The 27,458-nt window shown below is 38.8% G+C and overlaps 1 protein-coding gene across 4 annotated transcripts in view; it reads right to left on the bottom strand.

The window, feature by feature from the left end:
* The window catches only part of acot7 (acyl-CoA thioesterase 7), a 217,199-nt gene that overhangs the window by 38,031 nt on the left and 151,710 nt on the right, over positions 1–27,458 (bottom strand). For all 4 annotated transcript variants that reach the window (XM_051931294.1, XM_051931295.1, XM_051931293.1 and 1 more), the window contains one exon: positions 10,275–10,391. In XM_051931294.1, the coding sequence (XP_051787254.1) occupies positions 10,275–10,391 (117 nt within the window). The remainder of the gene's footprint in view (positions 1–10,274; positions 10,392–27,458) is intronic.

Below are 27,458 nucleotides of genomic sequence, written 5' to 3'. Positions count from 1 at the left end.
TGAAGGATCAGACTGTATGTATTACTGTAAGCTTTGACATTGCATACGGTCATGAGATGAGGTCCATGGCAGTGCAAATTCTTAGGGGGGCAGCAAGCAGGTGTTTTGTAGCATTGTACAGCGGCTGCAGGGGGCTAATGAGGTGGTCAGTGTATTGTGCATTAACGTGGAGAAGTGCATGGTCTGGTCATTACCTCTTATACATCTTTGCCTACCAACAGTTTAAAAAGGAAAGTCCAGGTGATACAAGGAAGGGAGCAATTGGAGAATGAGAGAAAAATGCAGAGTTAGAAGAGAAATGCCAAGGCAAAATTCAGAAGTGCAAGTAACAGTGGAAGAAGAGAGGAGGTAGTGTGATCAGGCCCCTGTAGGTGAGCATAGCTAATGACACTCTAAGAAGTGTCCCAGCAGAACCAGGGGTGTAGGAGCAGGGAATTGGATGGACGCTCCCATGGATCCAGGAAGTGCGGATACAGAATGCATGTGAAGATGGAGGGCTAGTGAGGTGCATCCTGGCCGAGGCTAATTGGGGCAGGCAGGACAAGAGCCGGGTGACTGCGATTACAGCTGTCAGAGTTGCCACCAACTGGGAAGACCCGTTTAGGTGAGTTAAAGATAAAGCCGCGATAGACTTGCCGAGGAGCCTAACCTGAAGTCTTTGAGCATTTCTTAATGAGATTTTAAAGTATTTGTAACTTTGAACCTTGTTTTTGTCTCTCACTCACCGCTGTGTCCATCCTCAGCTTATAAACTACTAGGGGTTCATTTGAACTATTTGGAGTTGGGTGAGAGCCCCAGGTATTGACGGCTGATGCATTCTCTCTCTTCTCTCTGTCACTCAATCTCAGAGGCTGTTTCTGTGGTTTTCGGTGCTGTCCATTCACCTATTGCTCATGCTTTCACTACTTGCTGTTCATGTAAAGAGCACATTTAAGTTTAAGCAACTCTTGAACTTTGACGTTACATACCAGTTTTTCTATGGTCAACTCAGAACACAAAGAGGAGCAAAATATGGCTCAAACCCAAGCGTCCCTTCCCTCCTAAATCTGTCACTGATCAGAAAGGTACAGCTCAATTCCACAGATAAAGCACTGGGGTGCTAAGTGAGTTCCAAACATTATGATGTGTTAATTAGAGTTCATAGTGTTGACAGCTAGGCTACACATCCATGAATTTGTTTCACCCAAATACTATTTGTTGCAAAAAGGATATATCATTAAGGTTAGATGGGAAACAGTGACCAAGGTAGTGGTTGGAACGGAGACAAAAAGCTACATTTGTCATGTTTCTGTTGAGGCCAACTATTTATCTGTTTGTGGCCTTGTTTCTAGCATGAACACATTTCACTCTTGTCAGTATGATTGTGTAGAGAGGACATACTTGTCCTAAATTACCATACAGCCAAGGCAAAACGACTTTTACTAGTTATGGGACATAGCCTCACAATCAATAAGAGAACATCATGGTAACACTTAGTTTAGATACTGCAAAAATGCATCTATTACTCAATGCATCTATTACTCATTTACTCGTTTTTGTTTTCCAAGCAAAATCCAACAGATTGACTCGGCTTGTTATCACCTTCTTCACAAATAAATGGTCCATAGAGTTACAATAATCATGGATATCAAAACATTGCTGCAAGTAGCTGTTATTTGATTATCCGAAAACATAAAAGTGCAGTAAACCATAAATAAGAATCTGACTGAATATTTTAAAATAATAGCTACCAATCTTAGACATATGTGACCTTTGTGGCTGCAGATTTTTGTACCAACCACCTTTACAAACAGTGAAGCATCTCATACCTCTAATTGCTGTTTTTCATCCCTTATTTTGCATTTAGAAAAGAGCAGTAATGAGGGATTTAGTCATAAGTAAATAGAAATATTAATATTTGGAGTTCTTAACACTCTAGTCATTTTCCTGCTATTTTATCTTGTTGTATGTAACAAGCAAGGTAGTCAACAGCATTGAATGCTGAAAGATTGTAGGCTGATTGATTGCTTATTAGGAAATAAAATGAAAATCATGATGATGATAAAAATTCAAGACCAAAAAACAATTATCTCCATGTAACACACATAAATGCTGGCTATATTCTAATACAATTTAAGAATCCCAAAGTTTGTAGTGTCATGATTTTCCTCATTTTGTGTAGTTTGCCCCCAAGTCTACAATTTTTTACTCTTAATTGTCACTATTAAAATACAACAAAGGGATCAAACTCCACAGGATTTGTGTGGATTTTCTCCAGGTACATCAGTTTCCTCATACATTTTGTGTTTGGCCGATTAATAACTCAAAGTGTATCTGTCCAAGATAGGTCTGGTGCCCAGTTGATGGTTGGGTCTTATGTGCTCAGTGCTTTTAGGATAAAAACTGTATTGGAAAAAGCAAATCTGAAAGCTAAATAAATAAACTAATGAATACTTGGGGGTTAACAAGATCACATTTGTGTTGCTTCATTATATTTCTCACACAATTAGTTAAGGTCAGGACATGACTTATTGTACAGTATATTTGCTTAAACTACAGGTATGAAAAAGACTTATGAGAGAACTTCTTGAGTTCTTATTTCTCTCTTCCTTGTTGCCTTCAAGCTTAGGACTCTGTGTTCATAATTTGCTAGTTTGTGTTTGAACGACAATCTTTGGGATTTGTGTCTGATACATTTTGCAGTTGCTGTCCAAGAGCTTCTTCCAGCAGCCTCATGGCTCCAGAAGACTTTTTTTTTTTCTTTAACACACAATCCATGTCTGGTCTAGGATTTAAAAACCTTGAATGTTTTCTCTTTGTCCATTTGAATTTTCATTTGCATACTCTAGTTTTCTTTAGACACTCAGTCATGTGTTAGATTAACTGTAGTCTCTAATGACCTCATATGATGAGTATAGTTGTGTATGTGTGTAAGTGTACCCTACATCGATCCATCCACAACTGTAAGGCTGGTTCCTGTCTTGCATATTTTCCTACCAGGATGGGCTATGGCCCTCTACAGCTATAAATGGATGAATGGATGTTCTGTTCAGTTCTCTTTGAAGAACACTTTGAAAAAGACTGTCATATTGTTGAACATCATCGTCAGGAATGTTCTTACTCCAAAGAAGAAAGAATTTCATTTATAAAGCATTTTTCCCATGCCTACTTTTTGTCTTATGCCATTTATATGAAGTTAACTCAAGGCCGGGCCATCTTTGTGGCACTTGGGGAGTATCATTCCAAGACAGCCTTGATTGGATCTCCTATACAAAATTTCTATTCCTATATTTAAATTTGTAGTAAAAAAGCTTCTGAATTTATTTGCTTTGGATATCTTAGCCCCCAACAGACCTAATTTTAGATAACCTTTCAGAAAGAAAACAAACAAAACTCTGAGAAAAAAGGAGTGCTTCTTAACTAGCCAAAAGAGAAGTTCTTTTAAGCATTACGAGAGAATGTCATCATTAGGCCCTAGTCACTTTGGCTCTGGAGGCAAAATGATTCCTCAGAGAGTAACTCCACTCAGCCTGTGAGACAAGCTACTCCAGCCAACACCAGTGCAAAAATGTGAATAATTCAGGAGCCTGTCTCCGAAGAAAGAGGCGCACAATTAATTCACACAGCTGGCAGAGGCCCATCTCAACGCTCAGTTGAAATTCAGGAAAATACGTCACAAAAACATCAAACCCACTTTGAGACAATTGACAAGGATTTTTTTTTTGCCTAATTGTTTTGTGAAGAATGATTTCTTTAGCATTAATTTCAGCTTCAAAATTTTACCATTATATTTACTTGTCTCCTATAGACTAGTGACAGTGGTAGAAAACCAACAACGGATAGTGAATACTACAGAAGCTTATTCCAGCCATTCAAAAAAAAAAAAAAACAACTTTTTGCATTATTTTGAAAAAGTATTTTATTATTTCGTAAAGATATTGTGTGGTGTAGTCTGCATCATCATGCACCCACATGCTCAGAATGACCTGTGATAGCTAGTGAGGGACAGATTCAGAGACATGCATAGCATACAATCAAGTAACAAGAACTGAACAAAAATCATAGGTATACATTTAATCCTGCGTGTGCACAAGGCTAAATTTAATCCACCCATCCACCACTAATAATCATAACAGCACTGAGTATAAGGTAAGAAACAGACATGGTAGACTGTATGCCCATCTTTTGCAGGGTATAACCATACAGCTAAGCAGGACAGAGTTCAGCATGCAGTCCAGTAACAGAAACCTATATATAAAGTGTCTGTTTAGTTTTAACCTAGCTATTTACTATAGATATGTTGAAACAGTGTGATCTGGTGGTACAGAGGCTAGTGTTCAGACCTTGAATGTTCAGAGACTGAGGTTGGGGATGGAAAAGGGGAATGGGTATTATTTACCTCACAGCACATGAAGGACTAAATGTTGTTTGTTAATGAAGAAGTATTTCTGACATTTCCAGTATTCAAAATCATGGCTGCTGCAGTTGGTAACCTCAGGTAGGACACACTAGGCAATATATTTGGGAAATAAGGCAATAATTATTGAGAAATAAGATAATACTTTTGGCAAAATAGCTTTTTTTTTGAGTGGGGGAAATAAGCTCCCATACAGTCATATAAAAAAGTTTGGGAACCCCTCTTAATTCTTTGGATTTTTGTTTATCATTGGCTGAGCTTTCAAAGTAGCAACTTCCTTCTAATATATGAAATGTCTAATGGAAACAGTAGTATTTCAGTAGTGACATTAAGTTTATTGGATTAACAGAAAATATGCAATATGCATCATAACAAAATTAGACAGGTGCATAAATTTGGGCACCCTAACAGAGATATTACATCAATACTTAGTTGAGCCTCCTTTTGCAAATATAACAGCATCTAGACACCTCCTATAGCCTTTGATGAGTGTCTGGATTCTGTATGGAGGTCTTTTTGACCATTCTTCCATACAAAATCTCTCCAGTTCAGTTAAATTTGATGGCTGCCAAGCAGGGACAGCCTGCTTCAAATCATCCCATAGATTTTCGATGATATTCAAGTCAGGGGACTGTGACGGCCATTCCAGAACATTGTACTTCTCCCTCTGCATGAATGACTTTGCAGATTTCAAACTGTGTTTTGGGTCATTGTCTTGTTGGAATATCCAACCCCTGTGTAACTTCAACTTTGTGACTGATGCTTGAACATTATCCTGAAGAATTTGTTGATAATGGGTTGAATTCATCTGACCCTCGACTTTAACAAGGGCCCCAGTCCCTGAATTAGCCACACAGCATGATGGAACCTCCACTAAATTTGACATTAGGTAGCAGGTGTTTTTCTTGGAATGCAGTGTTCTTCTTCCGCCATGCAAAGCGCTTTTTGTTATGACCAAATAACTCAATTATTTTCTCATCAGTCCAAAGCACTTTGTTCCAGAATGAATCTGGCTTGTCTAAATGAGCATTTGTATACAACAAGTGACTGTTTGTGGTGTGAATGCAGAAAGGGCTTCTTTCTCATCACCCTGCCATACAGATGTTCTTTGTGCAAATTGCGCTGAACTGTAGAACGATGTACAGATACACCATCTGCAGCAAGATGTTCTTGCAGATCTTTGGAGGTGATGTGTGTGTTGTTTGTAACCATTCTCACAATCTTGCGCATATGCTGCTCCTGTATTTTTCTTGGCCTGCCAGACCTGGGTTTAACAGCAACTGTGTCTGTGGCCTTCCATTTCCTGATTACATTCCTTACAGTTGAAACTGACAGTTTTAACCTCTGAGATAGCTTTTTGTAGCCTTCTCCTAAACCATGATACTGAACAATCTTTGCTTGAGATCTTTTGAGAGTTGCTTTGAGGATCCCATGCTGTCACTCTTCAGAGAAGAGTCAAAGGGAAGCACAACTTGCAATGGACCACCTTAAATACCTTTTCTCATGATTGGACACCTGGATTGGACACCTGTCTATGAAGTTCAAGGCTTAACGAGCTAATCCAACCAATTTGGTGTTGCAAGTAATCAGTATTGAGCAGTTACATGCATTCAAATCAGCAAAATTACAAGGGACCCACATTTTTGCACAGCCAGTTTTTCACATTTCATTTAATTTCATACGACTAAATACTGCTTCACTAAAAATCTCTGTTCGGAAAACACCCCAGTACTCAGAGGTTCCTAGGAAATGAAAGACATACCACTGTTATCTTTTTTTGTTGAAAGTAGAGTAAATTATTATGCAGGCTGAGAGGAGTTCCCAAACTTTTTCATATGACTGTAATACAACACCATACAACTTTAATGATAAATGCAACACATAAATCAATCTCTCTCTATTGTGTGAGATCAAAAGATGAATATGAGAAAAGAGATCAGAGTTTCAGCTTTTATTCCCTTGGTATTTACATCTGAATATGTAAACATCTGAAAACAATATAGAACATAGCACATTTTGTATCAAACCATCCAGTTTTTCAAGTGAGTAAAATTATTGGGGGCGGCACAGTGGTAGCACTGCTGTTAGGAGACCCGTGTTCGCTTCCCGGGTCCTCACTGCGTGGAGTTTGCATGTTCTTCCTGTGTCTGTGTGGGTTTCCTCCAGGTACTCCCGTTCCCTCCCACAGTCCAAAGACATGCAGGTTAGGTGCATTGGCGATTCTAAATTGTCTATCTATCTATCTATCTATCTATCTATCTATCTATCTATCTATCTATCTATCTATCTATCTATCTATCTATCTATCTATCTATCTATCTATCTATCTATCTATCTATCTATCTATCTATCTATCTATCTATCTATCTAATAAAAGTTAATAAGCCAGTATCAAAAGCAAACAGATTTCCTAAAGTCAGATGCCTATGCCCTGGATCGATTTTTCCTAAATTCCAAAAGAAGGTCCATAGGAGTGAGTGGCCACTAGAATCTGCACAATCAATCATAACTGACCAAAATGGCTTCTTTCTAAAATGAAGACCCTTGCCAAATAATCACTTCCCTTATTTGCTCTGAAATGCCAGAAGGTTTCTGCTACCAGTCATCAGGCAGTGGCAGGGCTGCTTTATCATCATCATCATCATCATCAGTAACCGTGAGCCTCTTGTTTTTGTATGGCTGAGTCACCCTCACATACGATGATTCTCTTGTTCCTCATACAAGTGTAATACAATAGCAGCACATTTATATTAGAATGTATTAATTGTATATTTTGTATTATAGGGCGGCATGGTGGCGCAGTGGGTAGCGCTGCTGCCTCACAGTTAGGAGACCTGACTTTGCATGTTCTCCCCATGTCTGCGTGGATTTACTCTGGCTTCCTCCCACAGTCCAAAGACATGCAGGTTAGGTGCACTGGTGATTCTAAATTGTCCCTAGTGTGTGCTTAGTGTGTGGGTGTGTGTGTGTGCCCTGCGGTGGGCTAGCACCCTGCCTGAGGTTTCTTTCCTGCCTTGCACCCTGTGTTGGCTGGGATTGGCTCCAGCAGACCCCCGTGACCCTGTAGTTAGGATATAGCGGGTTGGATAATGGATGGATGGTAGAATTATTGTAACAGAATATTTTCAACTAAATTAAAGTCAAAAATACTTAATATTGGGTTGCATTTTCCTTGTTCTGCATCAAGCCTACGACCCGCAGGCTCCACCAGATTTCTCATTTCTTTCCAGGCTTTTACCACAGCATCTTTTAGTTGTCTATTTTGCGGGGTTTCTTATCTTCAGGAGGTGAAATGCATGCTCAATTGGGTTAAGATTTGGCGACTGAATTGGACAGTCCAAAACCCTACATTTTATCCCCCTGATGAAGTCCTTTGTTGAGATGCCAGTGTGGTTTGGATCATTGTCTTGCTGCATAATAAAGTCCCTCCTGATTAGTTTGGATGCATTTCTCTGTAAGTTGGCAGATGATATGTTTCTGTAGACTTCCGAGTTCATTCTGCTACTACTATCTTGAGTTACATCATCAAAGAAATGATAGAGCCTGTTTCAGAAGCAGCCATAAAAGCTCAAGCCATGACACAACCTCCACCATGCTTCACAGATGAGTTTATATGTTTAGGACTATGAGCAGATCCCTTCTTTCTCCATACTTTGGCCATTCCATCACTTTGGTAGAGGTTAATGTTTTCTCATCAGTCCATAAAACTTTGCAAAAAAGTACGGAGATGAGCCACAACAGTTCTGGAACAAATTCCAATCTGTCTTTCTGATTTTTACTACTGATGAGTGGTTTGAATCTTGCAGTATAGCCTCTATATAGCTGTTCTCCAAGTCTTCTTCAAACAGTAGACTGATACTTTCTCCCCTGTTCTTTGGAGGTTGCTCATGATGTTACCGTTTGTGGTTTTGTTTTATTCTTAACTGCTCTCAAGATTTGTCTGTTGTCAGTTGTTGTTTTCCTAGAACGACTGGTTTGTTCAGTACACCAGTTGTTTCCTTCTTTTTCAGGACATTCTAAATTGCTGTACTGGCTAATTCTAATGTTACTGAAATACATCTGATAGATTTTTCCCCCTTTCTCACCTTCAGAATGGCATGCTTTTCTCTCATAGACAGTTCTCTGGTCTTCATGTTGGTCTACCCTTCTTGACTACAAATACAGTCTTAACAGGTGAATGCCAAAGCTTATACTGAAAGTAGATATCCAGGGTTACTTAATGATTAAACAATCAATCTCATATGACACACCTTTGTAACAAGAAACACCTATCAGCTTGTCATGTTCCAATAATTTTGCTCAATTAAAAAAATGGCTGGTTTGAAACAAAATGTGCTATGTTCTTTTTACAGTATGTTGTTTAACATACAGTTGAAGTCAGAAGTATACATACTATGAATCTGTTAAATCATTTAAGACATCTGTTTTGTACAGGGCAATGTTCACAGACAGAGTATTTCACTTTTTATTGACTATTGCACAATTCCAGTGGGTCAAAAGTTTACATATACTTTGTTAATATTCGGTAGCATTGCCTTTAAATTGTTTAACTTGAGCCAAATGTTTTGGGCAGCCTGCCACGAGCTTCTTACAATAAGTTGCTGGAATTCTGGCCCATTCATCCAGACAGAACTGGGTTAACTGGGATAGGTTCATAGGCCTCCTTGCTTGCACATGCTTTTTCAGTTCTGCCCATAATATTTTCAATCGGATTGAGGTCAGGGCTTTGTGATGGCTGCTCCAATACTTTGACCTTGTTGTCCTTGAGCCATTTTGCCATAACTTTGGAGGTGGTATACTTGGGGTCATTATCCTTTTGGAAGACAGATTTGTGACTGAGCTTCAACTTCCTTGCTGAGCTCTTGAGATGTTGCTGCAGTATATCTACATAATCTTCCTTCCTCATGATGCCATCTATTTTGTGAAGGGCACCAGTCCCTCCTGCAGCAAAGCACCTACACAACATGATGATCCCACGCCCATGCTTGATGGTTGAAATGGTGTTCTTTAGCTTGCAAGCCTTATCCTTTTACCCCCAAACATAACAATGGTCATTATAGCCAAACAGTTTAACCTTGGATTCATCAGACCAGAGGACATATCCCCAGAAAGAAGGATCTTTGCAGTTTGCAGCAACAAATGGGGACAGTCTGGCTTTTTATGGTGGCTTTGGAGCAGTGGCTTCTTCCTTGCTGAGCAGCCATCCAGGTTATGTCGACATAGGACTCATTTTAGTGTGGAAATAGATACTTGCCTACCTGTTTCTTCCAGCATCTTCACAAGATGTTCTGGGACTGATTTGCAATTTTTGTGCCAAAGTACGTTCTTCTCTAGGGGTTATAAAGTGAGTTTTAAAGAATTCACCCTAAGTGTATGTAAACTTCTGACTTCAACTGTATCTAAATGTAAGTATTAGGGAATAATAGCTGAAACACTGATCTCTCTTCTCATATTCATCTTTGGATCTCATACACAAATGTCTTCAGTGCACAGCTGAAACATATTAATTGCCCTTATTGCTCCAGTACTTTTGTAGGGGACTGTATACTGTCATGTCTACATAAGTGAAATTCTTACACATACTATTAAACATGTCAAACAAGTGCAGCAGAGCTTAGATTTGGGCTCACCATGTTTAAACTCATAAGCCATGGGGTAACATGTTGGAGTGACAGTGGATTGTTTCGATATCCAGTACTCTGAAAAACTACACAGAAGCCCAGATGTTGTCTACTAGGGATACTCAGACCAGGTTTTGGACATTAGAAGTGGATATGTATGGAGTACTGATACTGTGTCCTTCCATCCTAGTCTCCATTACATGTTGTCAGAGCATCTTGGAGTGGTACATCAAAGGGCACCATAACTTTTTGCATACCTTTTTTGATCTTGCGATGAAAGTTGATGGCATCAACAGAAGCAGTAACAATGTTGGTTTTGCAGTGTCGGGCTGCAATGATTCCAGCAACTTCATCCATAAGTTTCATAGTAACTCCTTAAAGGAAAGAGAAAATTTGATTAGAAACCCTAGTAACTGCCGCAAAGTTCCGTCAACTAACAGACATTTGTTAAGGAAAATTAATGCAATACCAAATATTGAGCATTTAACTTCACAGAAATATTTATTATAAGCATTCCTGCAGAGATCACATGGTCATTGCTTGGTAGATGGATGTGTGCTTGGGTAGCTTGTCATCTGGGTCAAAAAGGCTCTATATGATGTCACTAGCCCAGTAAAGAAGTCTCTCTGTACATACATACTTCGATATACTGGTGTATCAATTATGGATTACTTATTTATCAGCATAAAGTAATTCATAGCAGAACAGCTTTCTCCCAACCATGACTCCATTCAGCAGTGTTTTAAAAGTAAGCTAAAAAATATCCACTTCAAACTGAAAACCAAAGAAAAAACTTGGTGGCTTTCTAAACAGATTAAAACACTGGAGGAACTTATAGCCTTGAACATTAAAGTTACAGAATTAGAGGACTGAAACTGTAGGAACTGAAGTAAAATCAAAAACTCAGAAGGGGAATGTCACTAAATTTTTGAAAAAGCTATGGTCTGTCATATTTTCCTGCTTGAGTGACTTTTCTCCTAGAATGGACAGGTGTTACAGAATACAGTATATACCTTGAACCTCAAGTTATCCCATTCAAGACTTTTATTTGTAAAATTTCTTAACTATACTGAATGTTAAACTGTCTTCAGAAGATCAGAGAACTCGTCAAATGTCATGTGATGGCCAGTGCGTAAACATTCTTGATTTTTGCCCAATTAAAGCTCAATTGAGGAATCCTGTGGTTTCTGTCATCAAAAAGTCAAATGAGGTGGAACTGCAACTGATCATTTTACATCTGGCCCATCTTAAACTATTGCTTGCCTCCAACCATAAAGCTGACAATGAACCAAAGCAAGCAATAGAAACGAATGATATTTTTCAGGAAAATAGAACATTTGTTCTCTAATGTCTGCTTCTGGTTTCCAGACTCATTTTCTGTGTTTTTCTGGGAGATCACCATTTGATGTGAAGACTCTTACTGTCTACTGGTTTCTTTAATTAACAGCTTGGTGCATAATGATGTTGCATGCTGTTTATAGTGCTGCTGTTCAGACAGGGTTCACAGAAATATGTTATCCTATTGGTTTAGATTAGAAGATTCAGTTTTAACCATTTAAAGGTTGCTACACTTCAGGTTGATGTTAAAACTACTCAGCAGATCGGCTTCTGAGTGCTAAACATCGGATAGCACAGTGAGCCTCCTGTGTTGTTGGTCTTTAAGGCTGCTACATTGTTACCTTCACACACCTGCCTTGTTCTGACATTTGCTACTCTGTTTTGCTTAGTAACAGTCCCTGACATTAAATAGTTTTCCATATCTTGCTAAGATTCACATGACCTTCTCTTAGTAGCAATAATTTTATGCAGGAAATTTCAAGGGCAAAGTTCACTATTAAATCCTTTTACACCCCTAAGAGGTTCACTACAGAATGTATTACTTAAAAAGTGATAAGAGTACATTGATTAAATGTTGACACTTATGCACAACAAACAGAATAAGTAGTCAAACATTAATACTGTACTTTGAGATGCCACCCCAACACCATTAAAACAAAACTGGCAACACTACTACAACAGAATTAACTCACAGATCAATGATTGACAAATGGAAAATATTTATATAGAACATTCACTGTCCTGAATAGTAGATGACTGACCACGGACGGAAATAAAAACAGGACAGTCCTCCCAGGCTACCAACAATTCTCAGCATACTTCAGAGGCTTGTCTCTCTTTCCAATGGTATTGTGTCCTGTCTACCTTAGTCACTGAACATATCAATCCAGCAAAAACAGGTATACAGTATGCTTATACTCTGGTTCAAACACTTGTTTGTTTTGAGTCTACTCTACACATTGCCTCTTGGATTGCCCCATGCAGGGTGGGGGAAGTGAGTTGGGTATATATAACTGATTTTTATCCTAAGATTATTAGGGATATGCTGTTTTGTCTAATGTCACAGGGAATATGGTGGTTTGTGTTGGGGTGTAGCTTGTGAAGTAAGTCCTGATAACTATTTGAATGACCGAGTTTACTTCCTACAGTCTTGCTTCTTCTACTTTTACTACTATTATGATTAATCTTTCAGTTGCATCTTAGTATATTCAGGGCCTAGGACTGAATATCAAGAGGACAAGTGTCCTTCACTGTCTATGGCACAAGTGAGCTGATGTCATGTTCCGAGTGCCGGATTAACCAATAGGCACATGTAGCATATGCTACGGGCCCCGCAATTTCGGGGGCCCCCAAATGGTGGACCCAATATTTAATGAAAAAGCGTAGCATTGAAAAACTGGTCTTTAAAAATATTATCTTTACGTTTTTAAACTGTAAATTTCTTACACAACAAAACTTTAGGGGCCCAACACATAAAATTCACATAAATATTATAAGATTCTTATTATAATTGAGAGTAAAATAATTATTTAGTCCGGTTTGAACTGTTCAGAATCTAAACTTCAGATGATGCAGACCAAAAGGGCCCCCAAATTTGAAATGTGCTACGGGCCCCCAAAGCTCTTAATCCGGCCCTGCATGTTCCTGCAGAAGCCAAAGCTGCTGTCCAAACATGTGTCTGTATTTTGTAATAAATATTTTTCACTGCTGCCACAATTATCTGCCAACTCCATGAAAAATGGTGTGGATATCCTTATATGTCAAAACATTGAGGATAAAATGCTATGTGTAGGTAAAAATGAATTTGGTAGATTTTGAGCTTAGATGCAAAGTTTCCACTTTTCCTCTGCCAAAGAAGTCCACAGTTGACTCACTTGCTATGTTAATTTACTATTAATATAAAGTTGGGTGATCTTTTAGGCTAGTAAACTTGTTTATCAAGGAGTTCTCGTTGTTTTCCCCATATCATCCCTCTCACTCTAGGATAGATTATAGTGTATTTTCATTTCTCAGCTGCTGACTATATTGAAATCAATTTCATAATTAGATCATAGATGTGCTTTGCCACAATTTCACTTGCCACTGCACAGTTTGCATGCTCCTTGTTGGCAGTCAACTCTTCCCTATTACAGAATCTGGAATTTTATGATAAGATCTCCTCCCAATCAAATTGGGAAATCCGAATCAAATAATTCTAGATCCATTGACAACCCTGCATGTGTTTTGTTGACACCAAGAGACACTGAAAATGATTTTATAACTGGATATGCTATGGTTCTTGTCTACACCTACTCGCAAAGAGTTCAGAAATCTGGAATAACACATCTTATCCTTACTGGAATTGTTGATTACTAGTATAAGAGCTAAACTTAATTCAGTGTTTCTTCAAAGAGCTGAATTTGAGGTCCATCACACATAGACACAATATTATGTCTCTGGCACCAAGTCCAGTAAATTACTGGCATCAATATTGTAGAAGTGTGATGTATTTCCTGTAGCGACCATTGGAATTTTCCATAAAAATCCTGAATCACCACTTTATGTAATATTTTAGTGTCATTAGTGAAAGACATACACATACAGTGCATCTGGAAAATATTCACAGCGCATCACTTTTTACACATTATGCTATGTTACAGCCTTATTCCAAAATGGATTAAATTCATTTTTTTCCCTCAGAATTCTACACACAACACCCCATAATGACAACATGAAAAAAGTTTGAGATTTTTTCAAATTTATTAAAAATAAAAAAATTGAGAAAGCACATGTACATAAGTATTCACAGCCTATGCCATGAAGCTCAAAATTGAGCTCAGGTGCATCCTGTTTCCCCTGATCATCCTTGAGATGTTTCTGCAGCTTCATTGGAGTCCACCTGTGGTAAATTCAGTTGATTGGACATGATTTGGAAAGGCACACACCTGTCTATATAAGGTCCCACAGTTGACAGTTCATGTCAGAGCACAAACCAAGCATGAAGTCAAAGGAATTGTCTGTAGACCTCCGAGACAGGATTGTCTTGAGGCACAAATCTGGGGAAGGTTACAGAAAAGTTTCTGCTGCTTTGAAGGTCCCAATGAGCACAGTGGCCTCCATCATCCGTAAGTGGAAGAAGTTCGAAACCACCAGGACTCTTCCTAAAGCTGGCCGGCCATCTAAACTGAGCGATTGGGGGAGAAGGGCCTTAGTCAGGGAGGTGACCAAGAACCCGATGGTCACTCTGCCAGAGCTCCAGAGGTCCTCTGTGGAGAGAGGAGAACCTTCCAGAAGGACAACCATCTCTTCAGCAATCCACCAATCAGGCCTGTATGGTAGAGTGGCCAGACAGAAGCCACTCCTTAGTAAAAGGCACATGGCAGCCCGCCTGGAGTTTGCCAAAAGGCACCTGAAGGACTCTCAGACCATGAGAAAGAAAATTCTCTGGTCTGATGAGACAAAGATTGAACTCTTTGGTGTGAATGCCAGGCGTCACGTTTGGAGGAAACCAGGCACCGCTCATCACTAGGCCAATACTATCCCTACAGTGAAGCATGGTGGTGGCAGCATCATGCTGTGGGGATGTTTTTTAGCGGCAGGGATTGGGAGACTAGTCAGGATAAAGGGAAAGATGACTGCAGCAATGTACAGAGACATCCTGGATGAAAACCTGCTCCAGAGTGCTCTTGACCTCAGACTGGGGCGACGGTTCATCTTTCAGCAGGACAACGAACCTAAGCACACAGCCAAGATATCAAAGGAGTGGCTTCAGGACAACTCTGTGAATGTCCTTGAGTGGCCCAGCCAGAGCCCAGACTTGAATCCGATTGAACATCTCTGGAGAGATCTTAAAATGGCTGTGCACTGACGCTTCCCATCCAACTTGATGGAGCTTGAAAGGTGCTGCAAAGAGGAATGGGCGAAACTGGCCAAGGATAGGTGTGCCAAGCTTGTGGCATCATATTCAAAAACACTTGAGGCTGTAATTGCTGCCAAAGGTGCATCGACAAAGTATTGAGCAAAGGCCGTGAATACTTATGTACATGTGCTTTCTCAATTTTTTTATTTTTAATAAATTTGCAAAAACCTCAAGTAAACTTTTTTCACGTTGTCATTATGGGGTGTTGTGTGTAGAATTCTGAGGAAAAAAATGAATTTAATCCATTTTGGAATAAGGCTGTAACATAACAAAATGTGGAAAAAGTGATGCGCTGTGAATACTTTCCGGATGCACTGTAGCTAAGATCAAACGGGGTAAGTCTAAGGATTAATTGTTATAAGAGTGTTAAATTCGTAGGTAGAAACAGAACCAGAATCAGAATCTTCCTAACCAAAAGGTCACCTTTCATAACATGGCTGCCATGTCATCACTGGTCAAGTGTATCACAACCAGCATGAACAGAGCATCACAGTAACCAGACAAACAAAAAGAGTGTCACCCATAAAAACTAGAAACATATAATGGCATCACCCCTGAAAAATAGAAACATAAAATAGTGGGGTCAATAAAAATACACAAAATGGCAATGCCCATGAAAAAAAATGTTGCACCAAAATAATGGTTCAAGTTTTGTTCTGTTCTCCTGAAGAATGGGGAGATTTTATGTTAAAGGATCAGGAGAATGAGACGTGATTAAAAAAAATATGTGCCAGGGTCAAAAACCAGAAAGTCGAACTGATCTTTTACCACTCCTAACTTCTATGTAAAAAATCAATGTACATAAAACAAGTAGAGATTTTGTTACCAGGAAGTTACTAAATAAATTGTCAGTAATAGCTTTCTAATCCCAAAAAATATAAAAATTGTTCCATGTTTTCAGGAACTTTCCAATTAAAGATGTCAGTTACGTTAGAATGATCCTTTGCTAACCCCATTTGAGTTATCCTTTACCCCAGAAACAGCACACAATTTTAGTGGAACTCACATCTTTCTAATTTGACAAATAAATGATTAGTTCTCAGATGGTTGAAAACTAAACATAACGCATATGGTGATCCATATTCTTTTAAAATATTAAGATGTCATCAGTTAGGTGAACATTTTTTCCCCCCAAGTGCCCCAAGTTGTTTTGCAAGGCCAGCATGACACAGAACTGTAGCAGCCATACACAGAACTTTCACATATGCTAACTGTAAGATCGTTGCTGACATGGCCATCACTGGGTTGCAAGCACACGAGGGGAAAAAAATGCTGTAATGCACATGACAGTGCTGTGCAATATTTTTCCATCATCTCTAACTAAAATAATTTCAAAGGTATACCCCACTCTTCCACTTGTGGATGTTTCAACCCCAAGATTTCTATCCTGCATGCATTTAAAAAAATAAATAAAAATCTTGCAGTATTTTCATTTGAGGGGTACATTAGTGGTACATAATGACAGTATAAGGAGTACTGCCACACCTATCTCACAGAGCAAACCTTAAAGAAGCCATCCAACTTCCCCCATCGGAAAACACAGACTATGTAATGAAATTATAATTCAGTGGCCCTGCCCAAGATGGTGGCATTTCTGACAGGATTCTGAGAGGAAGGGGTGGGTGCAGGTGGTCTAACCCCAGAAGTGACGTTAGGGGAGGAAATATGTCAGTCCTCCTTTCTGTAGAAGGGAACGGAGAAGAGAGAGATTGTCATCAGATAGTGCCCCCTCACGTATTGGCAGAGAATTACGCATGTGACTCTAAATACATTAGAGCTGGGAATCTATTAAAAAAAATTAATTTAATTAAGTGTATGTAATTAATTACAATTAATCTCATCAAACATTAAAACATGTAATTATAAAATTAATTCATAAATCATAAAGTAAATACACACTGAATCACAAAACAAATGTTGAATCAACACAAAGGAATAAAAAAAAATTAATGGCATCGTTTAAACTTAAACAACGACCTTAAACCTGAACTTTTAACAATATACTAATTAAGCAAGTACAACCTTAATTTGAATGCCTTCCTAAGAGGCAAGATGAAAAGAAAATGAGTCCAATGTATTAATTCTCAAATTGGTATGGCATATGGGACACAAATGTGTCAAAGTGAAAAACAATGGAAACGACTGTTGACTTTAAATGCACTACTGATGACTGATTTAATTGATAGAATACACATTTCTTAAATGGGTACACATTAAAAGTTGTGTTAAAACTCCATAAATACTATCCTCAATTGTTCATCACCATCAACGACTTGATAATTATACTCTACATAAATGTTTTACAGCTAGCGTGCCATGGAAAGAACAGTGTAGTGGCCCCAGGTCTAGACGTAAGAGAGACACACTCATCTGGTGAATGAGAGCTGTCCGAGGAGGATGGGACTACCTGAAGAAGTCAACATAAAAGCAGCTTTGTGATTGCCGATTTGCAGACATGGCACTTAGTGAGCTACATTAAGAGTCAGGAGACGTGTCAGGGGTCCATCTGCCTGGGTGCATGCATGCTTGCCAGCGACTCTTGCAGAGCCAAGGGCCAGTGGGCATACAAGTTGCCTCTAAGCCCAGGTCAGTAGAGTGAGGCAGAGACAGGGCTGCCTGTTTTGAGTGGCAAAGGGACAAAGCAGCTAGAAAATGCATCCTAAGTGCTCACTAAGTTCTGTGTGTACAAATAGCAATCTCCAAGCTGCTTTTTTTGTCACCCCCTGTCTCACCCCTTTGGACAGTTTAGCACATCTAAGAGATTTAATGCTTTTTTGGTTGGAAGAATTGTGGTGTGCCTTGGGATTTTTTGGGTTACAAAAAGTGTGCCAAAACAGAAAAAAGGTTGGAAAACACTGGTGTACCTGGCATGCTAAAAAATATCTCCTTAGCTGCAATCTTGCTTAAAAATCGACACCATGCACTACTTAGATGACTATGTTGCATCCTCTGCATAAATTAGCGAAGATATTGCCAACTTGAATCATGGGTAGAGATAATAATTACACTTCTATTTCGTAGAATTTTGTCATTATAGTAGGGGAGTCAGCACTGTCAGCTACTTGGCAGACCATCAAGTTAAATACAGAGGTACTAGAGCAGGGGAAATTTATAGAGGTCCAACCAACAAAATTTTCTCCTATCAAAGGTCTGAACCTCACATTTGTGCTATGATTCAGATTTCTATACATGTAATCATTGAATGTCTATAAACAAAATAAACAAGGTACAATTACCACATCATTTAAACAATATTTATGTTCCATTTTCAGTAAGGACTTTTAACATATGGACCCTTTGAATTTAATAGGCCTTGTATTTGTATGGAGTACAAATACAGTAACTATCTTTAAAATAACATGTAAAACAAACAAATAAACAACGCTATTTAATAAAAAATAAAAAAAATAAAAATAGGCTTATCATATTCACATTTTACGTAAGAAAACAACCACCTTAAAAAAACTAAAAAGTGCATTCCTTTACAATGGTCCCATCAGATTTTTTTTTTTTTTTTTATAATGTTGTCCCAAAATCCATGCTGCTGGGCTGTGAGTGAGTGCGAGAGGACTCTGGTGGATCTGTCATAGTGAGCTCTCAGTTTTCTCTTACAGTGGCGCTTCACATTGCTACTTTTTACTAAAGCCACGGTTTTGGAACACATGAGACAAACTGGCTTTCAATTACCCACAGGAAGAATGAATATACAGTGGGTACGGAAAGTATTCAGACCCCCTTCAATTTTTCACTCTTTTTCATATTGCAGCCATTTGCTAAAATCATTTAAATTAATTTTTTCCCTCATTAATGTACACACAGCACCCCATATTGACAGACAAGAAAAAGATTTTTTGAAATTGTTGCAGATTTATTTAAAAAAGAAAAACTGAAATATCACATGGTCCTAAGTATTCAGACCCTTTGCTCAGTATTTAGTAGAAGCACCCTTTTGAGCTAATACAGCCATGAGTCTTCTTGGGAAAGATGCAACAAGTTTTTCACACCTGGATTTGGGGATCCTCTGCCATTCCTCCTTGCAGATCCTCTCCAGTTCTGTCAGGTTGGATGGTAAACATTGGTGGACAGCCATTTTTAGGTCTCTCCAGAGATGCTCAATTGGGTTTATGTCAGGGCTCTGGCTGGGCCATTCAAGAACAGTCACAGAGTTGTTGTGAAGCCACTCCTTCGTTATTTTAGTTGTGTGCTTAGGGTCATTGTCTTGTTGGAAGGTAAACCTTCGGCCCAGTCTGAGGTCCTTAGCACTCTGGAGAAGGTTTTTGTCCAGGATATCCCTGTACTTGGCCGCATTCATCTTTCCCTCGATTGCAACCAGTCGTCCTGTCCCTGCAGCTGGAAAACACCCCCACAGCATGATTCTGCCACCGCCATGCTTCACTGTGGGGACTGTATTGGACAAGACAACCAGGCACTGCTCATCACTTGTCCAATACAGTCCCCACAGTGAAGCATGGCGGTGGCAGCATCATGCTGTGGGGGTGTTTTCCAGCTGCAGGGACAGGACGACTGGTTGCAATCGAGGGAAAGATGAATGCGGCCAAGTACAGGGATATCCTGGACAAAAACCTTCTCCAGAGTGCTAAGGACCTCAGACTGGGCCGAAGGTTTACCTTCCAACAAGACAATGACCCTAAGCACACAGCTAAAATAATGAAGGAGTGGCTTCACAACAACTCTGTGACTGTTCTTGAATGGCCCAGCCAGAGCCCTGACTTAAACCCAATTGAGCATCTCTGGAGAGACCTAAAAATGGCTGTCCACCAACGTTTACCATCCAACCTGACAGAACTGGAGAGGATCTGCAAGGAGGAATGGCAGAGGATCCCCAAATCCAGGTGTGAAAAACTTGTTGCATCTTTCCCAAGAAGACTCATGGCTATATTAGCTCAAAAGGGTGCTTCTACTAAATACTGAGCAAAGGGTCTGAATACTTAGGACCATGTGATGTTTCAGGTTTTCTTTTTTAATAAATCTGCAACAATTTCAAAAATTCTTTTTTTTTGTCTGTCAATATGGGGTGCTGTGTGTACATTAATGAGGGAAAAAAATAATTTAAATGATTTTAGCAAATGGCTGCAATATGACAAAGAGTGAAAAATTGAAGGGGGTCTGAATACTTTCCGTACCCACTGTATATTGGTTTGTCCACTCATATTTGAAAGTTCAGTTTTGTGTGTCCTATTTCTTTCTTTTTTTTTTTTTGGAACAAGCCATGCTCCCAGTCACTCTTTCATTGCTATTATTTCCTTTGCGGTATCCGCACGTTTTACTGATGCACTGTATCAATTGCATTGATTCGCTCTCCATTGAGTAACTCCAAGAGACATGCACACCTCAAGAAGGGGGTGGGGGGGGAGAATTGCTTCATGAATGTTATCAGTCATTCAGTTATCAGAAATGCGTCACAGTCTGGATAGTACTGTCACTCGGTACGGGTCTGCTATTTAGTGATGCCTGTACTAGAGACTTATTTTAGTTTTAGTGCCTCTCAAAGAGCTTAGCTTATTTAGCTCTTATGTGATATGACATTGATTCAATCTTCTTACAGAAACATGAAACGAAAAAAAAAAAAAAGCATAATTTTTACCTTCACAACTTTCCTCTAGAATTCCACTTGGACTGCCATAAAGCTTCCTTCCCCACCCCCTTTCCTCTTACTTCAATGTGTTAACTTTCCGAGGCCTAATATATTTATACTAGTCATTTAGCCCGTTACAATAACGGGCGCTAGAACAGTAGTGCATAAACATTAGTAGGAACAGTCTATATGAAATGGCAAGGGACTTTGACCTCATTCTTTTTGATCGTATTTTTCTTTCTTTCAGCCTTTCTTTTGTTGATGTTTACTTGCTGAGCTGACCGTTCTTCGTGGGCTGCCGCCGTGTATTGTGTGTCTTTAATTTTCTGTGACAGTAATACTGTCTTGTATGGCTCTATTCAATATGAGCGTGCACAAAAAGGCGAGCTTCAAAAGGGCGACCTCAATTGAGCTTGGCGCGCCCTTATTGAAGGATGCCTGTGCGCGCCCTTATTGAAGGATGCCTGTGCGCGCCCTTATTGAAGGATACCGTCTTGTACGTCCGCTGGCTTGTACGTCCGTAATATACCTTTAATTTTCTCTGGCGGTAATACAGGCGTGCGCGTCGGTAATATGCCTTTAATCTCCTCTGACAGTAATACTGGCTTGTATGTGGCTGTAATATGTGTCACTGTATTGTGTACCTTTAATTTCCTCTCGCAGTAATACTGGTTTGTATTTCCGTAAAATGCCTCTAATTTTCTCTTGACAGTAATATCGCACACTCACCGTGCCCCGCGCATGTGCACTTCATCAGAAGACACCCACACACGGACACCTGGACGCACATAGGGATTTTATATATATATATATATATATATATATATAGATTGTCACACACATGTGCATGGGAGACAGCTTATGGGCTTAAATAATTGTACTTACCCGCTGAGCCAGGGGTTGGCACTGTCAACTAATCCTTTTGACTCTTTTTCCTCCCTGCAGACCAGCAGACCGAAGTCGAGCCACTTCTGGTTCTTTTGACGGCACTTCGGTTCCTGCTCCTCTAGACCCACCTCTCTACTCTCCATATAAACCGTTATCTTAACCATTGCATCCAGGTCCCTTTTGAACTTAGTCTGTAAAAAAACACTTTTTCAAACTGCTTTTTCCAAGTATACGAGGTACATACCCCAACTCTTTATCTGTTATTTTACTATCTATCCATATACAGTACATACTTACTATATATACACTTACTTAAACACACACTATATATTATACAGGGTGGCGCAGGGAAACAGGAAATTTTGGAACTAGATGTTGGTGACCCTAGGGCGTCGGCAGTTGCTTGGGACCAATGCAACCTCGTTTAGAACCCCTTGTCATTATTTATAATGGAGCAGTGTAGTTGTGTGCATCGAGCATTTGCTGTGAAAGCCTTTTATTAGAATGACTGCGGTGAAAAGGGAATTTCTGCGTCATTACCAGTCAGGGTGTCGTTGATGGTGTTCTGTCTGCTAATACGATTACAACACGGGTGCGAAATTTTGAAGAAACGGGTTCAGCCTTAAAAAAAAAAAGAAGTCCCCAGGTGGAGCCACATACTGCCTGACAATCGATGGCAGCTATTAGACGACTGTTTGGAAGGCACGCCATTTCACGCAATGGTGACATTCCATGGCCTCCAAGATCCCCAGATCTCGCTGTTTTAGTGATTTTTTTTTTCTGTCTGGACATTTTAAAAGCAAAGTGTACCGCACACATCCTGCAAGCATTGCTGAACTAAAAAGGAGGATTGAAGAGGAAAACATGTTACGTCAAACAATGCAGAATTTCCACAACAGGCTGTCAGAATGTGCATGGAGAAACTTAACTTATCTTAACTCTCCATATTTTTTCTCAACAAAGAAAATAATGTGTGGTAAATCCATTGTTATTAATTTTCTCCATGACTTTACTTTCTGGTTTAGTGGGTGCATATATTTTTATTTTAGGACTAGAACAATCCCAGTGTGGGATCATTCTTGACAGGATTTTACTAAAAACATCTGAAAAATCACTGTATTCGGCAGGCAAAGTGCAATATTGTAACAGATGATTGGGGTTTGAATATTCATGTTTACACAGGTTTGAATGCATTGTTTACTTCACTGTTTTATGTATGCTTTTTTTTTTTGAAGCATTGTGATTTTTGTAACCAGGGTAAGTGTAAGATAAGTTGTGATGTTGATGGCTGAATAACATAAAAAGGTTAATAGTTTATTGTTGAAAGAGTCCTGTTTGAAAGTACAGTATATTGATAGTCTTATGAAATCTAATGCATTATCAATGGGCTTACCATCAGCAAACAGTACACAAGACATTAATTTCAGAAGGTCTGGTTTAATGGCCAGGGTTTACAATAATGAGAAACTAATAAAATTATCTGCAGCCACAGTATCTATCGCAGCCAATACTTCAATAGGATTTATTACTGCAGGCACATTTTTAAAATTCTTAACAGTGATTGACTGCTTATCCTCAGCTTCCCAATGCTAAGAAATGTAGATAAGTTATACAGTATGCACTCCATGTGTTGCATTTATGCTATTCTCTTTCAGAAACCTCTTCACAACATGTTTAAGTAAGCTGTGTTATTTTTTAAAGGAAAATTCCTCCTTTCCAGTTTCAGAAGCTGTATTTCTTTTGCCAAATGTTGTCAGCTTATCAAAAAGATTAATACAAGATGGTCAGTCCAGACATTTGTCTTTTTGTATATACTCATTTTAGTATATATGTTTTCTCCTGCAAGATTTTTTTCTGTTCTCTGTGAGAAATAGAATATTCTATACAAAAGAACCGGGAGAATGAGACATGCCAGTCAAAACCAAACATTAACCAAACCTAAACAGTAACCAGAAAATCAAAGTGCATAAAAACAAGCAGAGAATTTAATAAAACAGGAAGTCAGTCAGTCAGTCATTGTCCAACCCGCCATATCCTAACACAGGGTCACGGGGGTCTGCTGGAGCCAATCCCAGCCAGCACAGGGCACAAGGCAGGAACAAACCCTGGGCAGGGTGCTAGCCCACCGCGGAAAACAGGAAGTCTTTTAACAAAAATAGTCACACACTGGATCTCATAGGTGGTGGATGTGAAATCTCTTGTCATTTTAAGGGCTAGAATGAAGTGGCTTTAATCTAGAAACAGAAAAAGTTGGATTGTAAAATTGACAACAAGTAAAGTCAGTTTATAGGTAACTGTGCTAATATGTTTATCTATAGCGTATAGGCTAGTACATTATGGGGCCAGTTTCTGGGACACTTTCTCTACCCAAATCTACACTCTGGGGCTGGCTTACACTTGTGGCACACTAACCACTTGACTAAAGTTCCCACAGTGAATAGGTTTCTTTGGACTGGCATCCTATTATCCTGTAACCTAGTTAAATATTCAGTAAGACTTAGAGCCATAGGATTCGTAAGCCTAATAATGTTAGTTTACACCCATACAGGCATTCAAATGGTGACATTCCAATAGAAAATTTTAAGGAATTGAAACAAACTCAGCCAAAGGCAGTATTTGTTTCCAATTAGAATAGACTAAACTAGACTGCCTTTTTTTCTGTTTGCCCATCACTGATTAAATCACTTGCCTACATTTAAGCAAATATAATGCCAAAAGTGACAAATTAATTGAAGGCCTTTGTCAGAAATAAAAGACCTAGGGAAGCTATAGACACAGAAACATCCTTAATAAAAATGCCTGCTAATTCCTTTGAAGTGTGCCAGGTTTTAATGGAATAAAAAGCATGCTCTTCGAAAACTAATCTATACCCACAAAAAAATAATATAAATGAAGGCCTAAATCTATAATATCAGTTCTTCCAAATTGACTAAGAGAGAGAATGAGAGGTAATAATGCCATAGAATACTCTTGACTAGTTTTAGCTTGACTACAAATTTCACAAGCAAAAATCTATTCCTCGATATCTCTCTATACACATTTTACCCCTCAAAATATATCACTTTGTAAGTCCTATAGTAAAAGTAATATCAGGATGGCCAAACAAACCAGAGTCCTGGACAATCCAAAATAGTGACAGCTATTATTTTTTCCAAATTGTTATTATCAAATTATCATATCGGCAGGAGGGGACATCAACTTCTCCATTTTTCATGCCAGCCAGGTAAGAACTAAAAAAATTGAACCAGCTCAAAAACAATGACCATGGGACTCCACATAGTTCTGTCCTACAATAGATCAAATTCTTATAGTCAGTAAAAATAATAAAAGAATGTTCTACTCCCATCAGAGGCCAAAGGGGTGTCTGTTTACATATACTGTACTAATTGCAACAACAAATCTTTGGGAACCCCTTGTTGAAGCATAGCATCAACACACAACAACACAATCAGAAACTCCCCTAATGGGGTCCCCAGGAGTGTGATGAACATTACTTTTAAGCAACATTAAATGTAATCAGAGCAGACTTCATAAATTATGAAGAGTATTTAAATGTTGGTAAACAAACACTGATTTGTTTTGTTAAGACAATTCAGTCATTTGTGATTCACCTTCAGTCAGTCTCTCCAGGCCCCATTGTAGTCAGTGTGTGGCCAAAATCAGCAGCACCAATTCATGCACAGGATGAGTGGGTAACAGTACCACATGGTCTAAGAAGTCAAAATTTAGTTCATTGGCAATCCTGGTTCTTCCTATCAGCATTGCCTTTGTGGAGAGACATTTTTCATCCTTAAAGCTGATGAAATCTTACTTGAGATCTACCACATGCCAGGATATCCAATTTCAACAGCACACAGTGTTCAAAGGTCTTTGGACCTGGAGGATCCGGTAGCTGCTTTTGCTGTAGCTAAAGCCCTCAAACAACGATTTTTTGTTTTTTTTAATTTCTACCTAAGTGCACTTTATTTTTTAAATACTTTATTGTGCAACTTGTGTTTAGTTTTTACTACCACGTGTGCCTTCCTTTATTGGCATATACTTTTTTTAGATTTTTTTAAATGTACTTTTGTATTATTAGTGTTTTTCTCTTTTATTATACAAATGTTGATTTATTGTGATGTTTGTATAAAATTTCTTTTTATTTAACCACAAATAGTTTCACAAAGATAAAATAAAGGATTTGTGTTCATTAAATCTTCCCTGTTGATTTTATTAATTTACACTAAAATAATACATTTTACAATATCGAGACTCAGGAGAGGTTGAGTTGGAAGGCTCCATGAAGTTTTTTTTTTTTGCCTGGGGCCCCGAGAGTCCCTAGAATCATTGCTCAATTCAGCCAACGACATTACTGTTTAAGAGCCAACTGAATCGCTAAAAGATCTCACTTACCAACATAATGGTTTTGCTCAGCTGGAGATAATTTCTTAGAATTTTTTAGTATACAGAGCACTATGGCAAGCCTAATTAACATTTACAGATATTTCAAAATGAATTTCAGGTATCTTAAAATGTAATTTACTTTTTAAGATATCTGAAACCCACTTTGAGATATCTTAAAATAAATTTCCATCACATTTTAAGATATCTGCAATATATTTTGAGATCTCTCAAATACATTTTCAAATATCTCAAAATAATTGTGTCTGCATTTCAAGATATCTCAAAATCATTTCTTGTAAAACTGCCTATTTGAATGGGACTTCTTGTTTATTATAAGATATCTTAAAATGATTTTGAGATATCTTGAAATGAGCAGGAAGTGATGTTGAGATATCTGAAAATTTATTTGAGATATCTGGAAATGTATTTCAGATATCTTAAATTGTATTGTAGATATCTGAACATCCATCCATCCATCCATTTTCCAACCCGCTGAATCCGAACACAGGGTCACGGGGGTCTGCTGGAGCCAATCCCAGGCAACACAGGGCACAAGGCAGGAACCAATCCTGGGCAGGGTGCCAACCCACCGCAGGATATCTGAACATGCTATTGAGATATCTTGAAATAAATGAGGGTCCTTTTAAAGATATCTTAAAATGTACAGTGGGGCAAAAAAGTATTTAATCAGCCACCAATTGTGCAAGTTCTCCCACTTAAAAAGATGAGAGAGGCCTGTAATTTTCATCATAGGTAAACCTCAACTATGAGAGACAAAATCAGAAAAAAAAAATCCAGAAACTCACATTGTCTGATTGTAAAGAATTTATTTGCAAATTATGGTGGAAAATAAGTATTTGGTCACCTATAAACAAGCAAGATTTCTGGCTCTCACAGACCTGTAACTTCTTCTGTAAGAGGCTCCTCTGTCCTCCACTCGTTACCTGTATTAATGGCACCTGTTTGAACTCATTATCAATATAAAAGACATCTGTCCACAACCTCAAACAGTCACACTCCAAACTCCACTATGGCCAAGACCAAAGAGCTGTCAAAGGACACCAGAAACAAAATTGTAGACCTGCACCAGGCTGGGAAGACTGAATCTGCAATAGGTAAGCAGCTTGGTGTGAAGAAATCAACTGTGGGAGCAATTATTAGAAAATGGAAGACATACAAGACCACTGATAATCTCCCTCGATCTGGGGCTCCACGCAAGATCTCACCCCGTGGGGTCAAAATGATCACAAGAACGGTGAGCAAAAATCCCAGAACCACACGGGGAGACCTAGTGAATGACCTGCAGAGAGCTGGGACCAAAGTAACAAAGGCTACCAT

The sequence above is a fragment of the Erpetoichthys calabaricus genome, chromosome 8, assembly GCF_900747795.2.
Source record: "Erpetoichthys calabaricus chromosome 8, fErpCal1.3, whole genome shotgun sequence".
NCBI lineage: Eukaryota > Metazoa > Chordata > Cladistia > Polypteriformes > Polypteridae > Erpetoichthys > Erpetoichthys calabaricus.
Note: the sequence above shows the minus strand (reverse complement) of the source record. Positions and strands in the feature narration are given on the sequence as shown.